Genomic DNA, 10,510 nt, shown 5'->3' with positions numbered 1-10,510 from the left:
TTGACGCCTGCCAAATGAGTTTGTCGAAAAACAAAGTGAAATTAAATGGAAAATAATTATTCTACCCTCAGACATTCAAATTTACTTCACACTGGCAGCCAGTGTTCGTCTGACAACTATTTAGTTTTCACCAAAAACAATGCAGAATAATTCAAGGTTATGCCATAGAAGTAATAAAGTAATCCTAAACTTATTCGCTGTCCTCACTATCTTATACTAACACTACACGAGTGGTCGAGGCACCCTGTAGCTTACCTGAAATTTAACCTCTACCTCTAGCACATACAGTTCAATTTCCAATGTTTTAGAGGTTTATCTAGAGATTAATGACAATTTGGCTTTGCTATAGCATAGCTCTTACTATCTTAGTCGCAAGGTTAGGTTTACTTTGAATAGGGTGTTGAATAAATGTGGGTATTATGTATTAGTGGTGATGACTCGCTAGTTTCCATTGTGCTGTGGTAAGTCAGTCATGTTTCACGCTACATTGCGCCCGGAAATGATATTAGGCTAATGAAATTAAGCCATGAGTCAGCACATATTGATTGAGTGGTCAAACGTATCTTTGTAATTTCAAATTAGATTTTGATAAGGTTCAAATCCTAACTAATATTATAAATGCGAAAGTAACTGTGTCTGTCTGTCTGTCTGTCTGTCTGTCTGTCTGTTACTCTTTCACGCCAAAACTACTGAACGGATTTGAATGAAATTTGGTATACATACGGTCTAGACCCTGGGAAAGAACATAGGCTACTTTTTATCCCGGAATTCCCACGGGAAAACTTTTAAAGGCGAAGCGAAGCGCGCGGGAACAGCTAGTTACACCATAAAACTTAAACTCATGACAGAACTGCACAGCATACAGACTGTCTGTTATGAATTTTGGGACCTAAGTAACACTTATTCATAGTCACACGACAGTAATAAACTAATAACACTAAACACACAAAACCTGCGCGGAATATTATTATCTGCCCCGGCCGGCTATCGCACCAGAGACCTTGCGCATAGCAGTCAGGATCACCAACCGCTACACCATTCGGTCATATCACTTACCCTCAGTCCAGTAGGCAGTAGGATATTTACGTCCCTTTATAATCTACCCCAGCTTTTTCCTATAATAAAATTTGTCCTGTCAGCTAAAATCCAGGCCTTTACAGGATAAAGGGATGTGCATAATTAACCATACATAATGTGATTAGGGCTGAGTCCAGTGAACTACTGAAGTGAGCAGTGTGACCTCAGCTTTATGCGGAACCATGCGTTTTAAATAAATGTTTTCTATGAGAAGAATTTCTTGCTTTAACGATGTATACAAATGGTTACTAAAATCATAAAATATGTCAATTAAATTACTAAAATACTTATCGTTTACTCATACGATCAAACTTTTTGCTGTGGGATTGCATGCTTAGGTATCTCTTTTCTTCATTGTAACTAGTAGGAGCATCCATAAATAATAGAAAAATACCATGTTTCAGTGTAAACAATTAAGAAAATTGTATTCAAATAGCAATTTCGTTAATTTGTTAATATCGACCAGGCCGTTTACAAAATATATTTTAATAATAAATTCCTTGAATTTATCATGAAAGTATTGGAATTTCAGTGTGTTTAATATTACCCAGAATCCAGCAATAATGGGAAAAGGAACCCGCTTTGTGTTTTAAAATATGTAAGTATATTATTTTACAAAATTTAAAACAGAGGGATATAAGTTTATAAGTTTCAAATGTAAAAATGAATTGTGAATAATTCACGAAATTCATTAAAGGCTTTGTTTGCTACTTTATCTAGCTAACTTTTACTTTTGCTGAAATTGTCCTAACTGAGAATAGTGGCAGGATTTTGGAAATAAAAGATGTTTATCGTTCAAAACTCAAACAGGTAGTATATTAATAATTTTTGGTTACATAGATCGAGGACAAGGGGAAGGGAACATGTAAATAGCCAATGAAATGATTTATCACGACATCGCGGCGCCGTGTGATTGGTTGATGACCATCTGTAGTTGTGTGCGTCGTCTATAGGTCATATGCATGTGTGCGTGCGTCTTCAACATGCCCCCGGCCTTGAAATGATCCAGTTTCAATGAAATTTTAGGTAATTAAGTATCATGGCCATCAGCTGAAAGAGGACAAATCTTCGTGTACGGTCGTCTGAGGATGCCTGAGGACGTACGGATGTCGGCCACCCTCGAGATCCCGTCTTTGCCTGGGAAGGTCTTCTCCACGCGGCCCATTTGCCATTTCAACGGCGGCAAGTTGTCGTCTTTTATGACGACCAATGTGTTGGGTTGAAGGTCGGTATTATTTTGCCACCACTTCACTCGAACCTGCAACTCAGAAACATACTCCTTGGCCCAGCGGGACCAGAATTGCTGTCGTATTTGTTCCAGCCTTTGGTATCGTGACAGTCGGTGCGTGGGCGTGGCGCTGTAGTCGGGGCAGGCGGGCGCCGTCAGCGGCCGACCAATCAGGAAGTGACCAGGGCTAAGTGGAGTTAAGTCATCTGGGTCTGCGGACATAGGAGTTAGGGGTCGGGAGTTCAGGACTGCCTCGATTTGCGTCAACACAGTGCTGAACTCCTCATACGTTAGGTGAGCATTACCTACCACCCGACGTAAATGGTACTTGCACGATTTTACCCCCCCTTCCCACAAGCCACCAAAATGAGGGGAAAATGGAGGAATAAAGGAAAATTTTATGTTTTCACTGGTAGCATAACTTTTTATTTCGTCACTACATTGTGAGAGAAACTTGGCAAAGTCATTTTTTAGACCTAGAAAATTTCTTCCATTGTCTGAAAATATTTCGGATACTTTACCCCTACGACTAATTAAGCGTTTTAGACATAATAAATATGATTCAGTCGAGAGGTCACTAGCTAGCTCTAAGTGAATAGCCCGCGTAGCTAGACAGACAAATAGGCATATATAGGCCTTGGTTGTTTTAGCGCCCCGCCCTTTACGGTTCAAGACGAGTACTGGCCCTGCGTAGTCTACACCACAACGGTTGAACGGATAACTCGGAGTGATCCGCTGTATCGGTAAATTACCCATCAACGGTGTTAATGTTTTACCACGAATGCGCCTACACGTGACACAGTCGTGGAGTACTTTGCGAGCTAAGTTTCGGCCTCCTATAGGCCACCACGACTCGCGAATGTTAAATAATAACGCTTGTTGTGCGCTGTGAAGCAGTCGCCTATGCTCATAACGAAACAACAAAAGCGCAAAGTAATGTTTACCTGATATCAACACCGGGTGTTTTTTGTCGTAGTCAAGGTCAGGCGCATTTTCTAATCGGCCTAAAATGCGAATTAGACCGTCCTTATCTATAAATAGATTGAGCTTGGACAAATTATGTTTATTTTTCAACGAACCGTTAGCAGATAACGCTTTATATTCCTGCGGAAATGATTCTAATTGACATAATTTTATTAGTTTATTTTCGGCTTCTTTTAATTCACAAACGGTAACCGCGCCCGTACGCCTATTGTGTTTATTCTTATTGCGCGCATTATGAATAAAACGTAGCATATACGCGACGGTGTGCTTTATGCGATTATATTGTGAAAATCTTGTGAAAGGAAACACAAATGACTCACTGTTATCCTCAGCAACGAGCGAAACAGTGTTTGATTTTAACTCGGGCAGCTCAGTCGACGTAGGTACCTCGGCATGAATGGGAACTTGCTCGTGATTGAAATTAACATCGTGAAGAAATTCAGGACCCTCCCACCACAAAGAAGAGGTAGACAGATCACCTAACCCTACGCCTCGTGATACTAGGTCAGCCGGATTCTTTTTGCCACTGACATGACGCCACGGGAGATCTTTGGTTAAATCGTGAATTTCTGCAGTCCTATTTTGCACGAATGTTTTTAACAAGTTAGGTGCCATTTTAAGCCAGCCTAGCACTATGGTGGAGTCAGTCCAGAAAACTACGTTGCTGAATTCACATCGTAAGGAATCGCGTACCTTTGTATACAATCGTGCACCTAGCAAAGCACCGCATAGCTCTAGTCGCGGGATGCTGACAGGCTTGATCGGCGCGACGCGACCCTTGGAACACAACAAACGCATTGTAACACTGTGTGGTGTGTTATCGTTATCAGCACTGATGGTGCGTAAGTAAATACACGTCCCATATGCCGACTGAGAAGCGTCGACAAATACGTGACATTCAATAAATTTTGGATTTATACCTATAGCATGACGCGGGATTCTTATTTTATCAAGAATAGGTAATGATGAGACGAATCGAACCCAGACTTGCGTGACGTCATTAGGTAGTTCATCGTCCCAGGATATCTTTAGAAGCCAAAGTCGTTGCAATAAAACCTTAGCTTGCATTATTGTTGGACTGAGGAAACCTAGCGGGTCGAAAATTTGAGAAACGCTAGATAAGATAGTGCGCTTTGTAATAGAATTTTCATTGTTTTTATAATTGGTATTGAAATGAAATTCATCACTGATGGGAGACCAACCTATGCCCAATGTTCTATGGTTATCATTGTTATTATCATTGAATGATTTATAGTCCGACTGCTGATCATAGCTGCTATCATCGGGTACAAAGTTGTAAATCCATTTGCGTAATGGAAAACAGCCTGACTGAAGTGTGTTTGAAACATTTGTACAAAGCTTTAATAAATCATTTTTGTCGTCTAAACCCGTGACCATATCGTCGACATAAAAATCGCAATTAATTACTCGCTGGACGTCCGGATCAGTACTTTCGACAGCTAATTGCTTCAAGCACCTTATGCTGAGGAAAGCTGATGAAGCCAACCCATATGTCACGGTTCTTAGTTTATAAATGCTGATGGGTTGTGTCGGTTCATCGCGCCAGAGAATAAGCTGCAAGTCGCGTTGGTCTTCAGCTACCAAGCACTGCCGGTACATTTTTGCAATGTCAGCGCAAGCAACATAGCGGTATTGTCGAAAGCGAAGCATGATATCGATTAAATCACCCTGTATAGGAGGCCCTACCATCTGTATGTCGTTGAGCGACACGCCGGTGGAGGTGGCGGCGCTGCCGTCGAACACGGTGCGCAGCGGGCTGGAGCTGCTGCCGGGCCGCAGCACGCCGTGGTGCGGCAGGAAGTAGTGCGGGCTGCCGGGCGCCTCCACGCGGCTCATGTGCCCGAGATCTTCGTATTCGTGAATGAAATTACTGTACAACTGTTTGTACTCAGCAGAACGCTGCAGCCGCCGCTCTAAAGCTAAGAAGCGACGCTCCGCCTGGGAATAGGATTCACCTAGCGTGTCTGGTGACAGTTTGTGAGGGATGCGCACGCAGAACCTGCCGTCGGCGGCGCGCGTGGTGGTGCGCACGAAGTGCTCCTCGCAGGCGCGCTCCTCGTCCGTGCGCTTGTCGGAGATAGTGGAGGCTTCCTCGATCTCCCAAAACTTTCTAAGTTGAGTTTCAATTGTCTGCGTGAAATGACAATGAACCCGCCTAGTATCATCGCGTGAATTATGATTATTATTATTATTGTAAATCGGACCGGATATGATCCAGCCTAGCTTGGTAGATTGTAAATATGGTCCTTTACGTAATCTAATTTTACCATCGCATAATAAATTCCAAAATTGATCCGCGCCTATTAAAATGTCAATTTGTTTGGAATCTAAGAACGTGGGGTCTGCTAACTGTATGTGGTCTGGAATACAGAACTGTTGTGCGCTTAATTCACATACAGGTGGCATTGTTGATGTTATTTTTGGTAGTACATAACATTGTATAGTTTTAGTGTAGGTATTTACGTGCGATTTTATATCTATGACACAAGTTTGCGTACATTGGGTCACAGAATCACCTACACCGCGTATTTCATGAGTGGACTGTATTAATTGTGCGCCTAGCAACTCGCAAAATGATTTGGTTATGAAGCATCGCTGGCTTCCACTATCCAGAAGAGCGCGGGCGGTATGTAAACGGCCATGGACATCAGCTACTTCGACTAGTGCGGTGGATAGTAGAACAGGCTGCGCTAGAACAGGTTTTACGGCCTGAGTGTGCGTGTGTGCGTTGTGTGCCTGAATCTGCGAGTGAGATGAATGATTGGTTTCAGTATCACTGAAAGGGACAGCGCATGTTGTGAAAGAGGTAACGGTACTCGGGTCATTGACGCGATCAGCTGATTCCTGAAAACGTAACGGTACGCTTTTTTCAGTAACTGCGTGTATAGTAACAACTGATTGACTAGACGGGCTGTCGTCAACGTGAATTATTGAATTATGTTTCTTATTGCAACGCTTACAGGGGCCAAACCTGCAATCGTCTACCGCGTGTCCTGAACGTAAACAATTACGACATAACTTATTTTCGGCTATAAGTTTTAACTTCGAATCTAAACTAATGTCGAGGAACTTTTGACACGAATAAATTGGGTGATTCGCATTACACATGAGACATAGTTTTTTAGGACGCGAAGTAATCGAATTACTACGATCTTGCGGTTTGTTATTGTTGGTAGAAACATTACAGTGTGAAGAATTATAAGTCTTAGGTGCGCTTTGTTTTTTATGGTCTAGACTTTCTTTACTGTGCGACAAATGCAATGTTTCTAACATGTCAGCCCGATCTTCAAGGAATTTAATTATATCGTCGACCTTAATGGGTATTTTCGAATCCTTTTGTGCAAGTAAGGAGCCTTTATATTGCTCCCACTCGCGTTCAGTGGTTTTATCCAGCTTTGATACAATCATATACACGACAAGAGTGTCCCAATGTTGTGTTGGTTCACCGAGCATATTAAGTGCCCTTAAGTTTTTTAGAATTGTATCAATTAATGTTCTAATTAAAGCAGCTGACTCTTTGGGTAATGGATTTAAGTTAAACAAAGCTTTAATATGGTTTTGAACTAGCAATCTATTGTTGTTGTACCGGTTTAACAACAATTCCCAGGCGACATTATAATTATCCGAAGAGAACTCTAGTGCATCAATGATAAGTGCAGCGCTTCCTTTCAGTGATGATTTCAGATAATGGAATTTCTGAATATTGGTAATATCTGTTGAGTTGTGTACGAGTGATGAGAACGTGTCCCTGAACTCTAACCAACGCTCGAATGAGCCGTCGAAGGTGGGCATAGAAATGGTCACTGATTTAAGAAGGTTTTTATTGCTACTACCCTGAGAACTGTTAGTGACCTCTCCACTGTTGAGAATTAACTCGGCCTGCGCAATGGTGCCGTAGTAAGAATCCTCGAACTGTTCACGTTGATCTAACTGGCTATTTAAATCACACTCATTAACAGATTCTTCTAATTTAGTTTGGAGTTCATTAAACTCAGCAAATAGGCTAGTAGCCCCTTGAATGCGTAGTTTTAAATCAATGCGATCTTGCGCTTTTAAAACACTATCCTTGGCCACGTTGGCTAGATAATTAGAAAACCTAGTGAGTCTACCTTTGACTATGCCACGTTTCCTAACAAGTTCGCGAATTAGTTTGTCAGTAAGTTCGTCTGTAACACCTCGTGTGGGGGACTTGGCACTAGACCTGGGTGCAGATGGCTCTAAAGACATTTTGGTGGCAAGTGAAAAGAGAAGGTACTCACGTGTGTTGCACTAAGTAGACGGGAGGCGGGCGGATGCCGCGTGGCCGGTCACCGGCGAGATAACGGATCGGTCACGTTATATAACACTGGAATTAATTTAAGCACTGTGTTTACACAAAAGAAGTATATAGGTGGGATAGGAGTAGGATGGGATGGCTGATCGTACCGTGGTGCGTGGCGTAGGTATCGTGTCCACGTGGAACTTTTGTCCGTCTAGTTCCTCGCTCCTCCTCTAGACTGATTTTGCAGTGGTATCCAGTGTCCTCTGTCCACTCCTGTCCAGTAGCTCCTTGGTTTCCAGGGAATGAGCTCAGGGAAATTGCGTCTTCAATCTCGTGCCACGTGATTCCCAATCACGTTAAATATGTCCATAGGTCGTCGTTCCTTGGTATTTATATCCGGCTCGAAGGACCAATTATGTTTACTACTTTATCTAGCTAACCTTTACTTTTGCTGAAATTGTCCTAACTGAGAATAGTGGCAGGATTTTGGAAATAAAAGATGTTTATCGTTCAAAACTCAAACAGGTAGTATATTAATAATTTTTGGTTACATAGATCGAGGACAAGGGGAAGGGAACATGTAAATAGCCAATGAAATGATTTATCACGACATCGCGGCGCCGTGTGATTGGTTGATGACCATCTGTAGTTGTGTGCGTCGTCTATAGGTCATATGCATGTGTGCGTGCGTCTTCAACAGGCTTACTAAACAATTTATTAACATTTTATTGTAATACACAAAAACACGATAACGATAAAGGAAGAAATAGTAGGTGTACATTGGCGAGATTATTGCCAAAAAGTATTTTTTTCCAAACCACCTTTGTATGGTGGAAAACTATACGAAACTCTTTTAATACAATAACTAGTTATAAGTATGAAAAAATAGGTTCCTATGAATTCCTATTAGGTAACACCCTATATAATTATCATTAACGCCACCAAAAAGCCTACCCATTTATTACTGAAGATCCAATAAAGCGATAATTTAATTTAATCAGAGAATTTCGGTAAATGCTCGTAAAACTCACTTTTTGTAACTTATTGTAATCGCCGGTAATTGGCGCTGATCAGTATTCCGCGGCGATCTCAAATCGAACATTATTTGGTTCCAAGTCTACTATTGCCACTAACAAAGGTTGTCTGGAAGAAATCGTGGTTGATATTGCAATGTAGCCTACGAGTGGCAAGTATTGTCTTTACAGTGACTTTAATCGCTCGCTAATATCTCCTAAGGTAACAAAAAGCCTTAAACTTTGTCACCGTGCTAAAGCATTACCTTAGCATTACCTGCCAAATAAGTTGTCAGTTGCTGACTGCCCATTAGGCCGGGGTCTCCTATTTACGCCGTAGGTCGCGTCCAGCGTCACGCCGTAGGCCGCGTCACCTTGCTCACTATAGAAATGTACTGATGCGGTCTCCCTCACACGCCGACGTTGGCGCGTAGACGCCGTAGGTAGGTCATAGGACGTTGATCGAAACGTTTACGTCAAAGTCGGACGCCGCATATAGCATAAAATAGGAGACCCAGGCCTTACACTGCTCAAAGAGGCACATTTCGTGCGCTAAAAATTGAAAAAGTAAGGAGCAGACTTGAAGCCATAATTTATTTAATTCATTATGGGTCTTGATAGCGGTTCTTCCACCGTTGATGCGTGATGTATGGGCTGGGCTTGTAGGAAAGAACGATTATTTGTATTTTTTTAATTAAAGAACTAATAAATTAAACCCATTTTTGTGTGCATGCTGATAGAGACAACCTTTTTGTTTTGAATTATGAAAAACCTATTTTAGGTAAATGTTCATGGAACGTGCACTAAAAATGTTTATTAACACATATTATATATATACCTCTATAACTGCGCCGCGTGGTATGAACGTTATACATATAAATTATAGTAAAGAGGAGACAAGATAACAAAATAAAGACGTCCTGGTTTCATTTATTACATGTACTTACTATGTTATAAAAAATCTTCAACTCATAACTGAGCAAACGGAGATTAACATTTTTTTAGCGCACTTTCCTCAGAAAATGAAGAAGACTTGGCCACAATATACCTTACGATCACAATGAGTATTTCAGAGAGGCCATCACACAAGTGATACAAAGAGCTGAAAGGGTCAACAACGGCTCATCCTTAAAAACTTAGGTTCGTGAGTTAAAAACACTTTACGGGCATAGCCGATAAGAACATATGAATAGAACGAATTAACCTCCAAAAGAAAGACTGAAAAAAACATGAACTGTGCTACGAGCTACGAAATGCTACGCGCTACGAAATGCTACGAGCTACGAAATGCTACGCACTAAAGCTGCTTCGCCGTAGCACTTTGTAATAGAAATAGAATCATTTATTTGTGGAACATAGGTTTTACAGTTTGGTGGGCTTATATTAAGTACGCTATGTTCAGTCCTATAATGGAAGTACAAATTTAAAGTTTTTAAATATAGACAAAATAGTATGTAGATGGTGTCTATTTACAGCATGCATTGTTAAAAAATTCACACAAACAAAATTTTCCCCTTAAAAAAGCAAAATCATTGTAGCAGTAGTAGTTTCCTCAACCTCTGAAACAGTAAGTATGTAGGTCATATTATCCTAACTAATATCCTAACTATCCTAACTAATATTATAAATGTGAAAGTAACTGTGTCTGTCTGTCTGTCTGTCTGTCTGTCTGTCTGTTACTCTTTCACGCCAAAACTACTGAACGGATTTGAATGAAATTTGGTATACATACGGTCTAGACCCTGGGAAAGAACATAGGCTACTTTTTATCCCGGAATTCCCACGGGAAAACTTTTTAAGGCGAAGCGAAGCGCGCGGGAACAGCTAGTTATTTTATATAACATCGCTGTTCTATCCAACCTTTGTGGACAGGCCTCTTTCTTGAATTTAATTAAATATTTTCCGCCTTGATTAAAGCTAGAGAAG

The 10,510-nt window shown here is 41.2% G+C and overlaps 1 protein-coding gene across 1 annotated transcript; it reads right to left on the bottom strand.

Annotated features, from left to right (window-relative positions):
* Positions 1 to 1,864: 1,864 nt before the first annotated feature.
* On the bottom strand, positions 1,865 to 7,104 carry LOC125490391. The gene has a single exon (XM_048629475.1). It carries the CDS (start codon positions 7,100 to 7,102, stop codon positions 2,108 to 2,110), a length of 4,995 nt encoding a protein of 1,664 aa, XP_048485432.1. The 5' UTR covers positions 7,103 to 7,104; the 3' UTR covers positions 1,865 to 2,107.
* Between the last annotated feature and the right edge of the window lie 3,406 nt (positions 7,105 to 10,510).

Source organism: Plutella xylostella, chromosome 23 (assembly GCF_932276165.1).
Source record: "Plutella xylostella chromosome 23, ilPluXylo3.1, whole genome shotgun sequence".
NCBI lineage: Eukaryota > Metazoa > Arthropoda > Insecta > Lepidoptera > Plutellidae > Plutella > Plutella xylostella.
The sequence above is the reverse complement of the archived record's forward strand: the minus strand, read 5'-3'. Positions and strand labels throughout refer to the sequence as shown.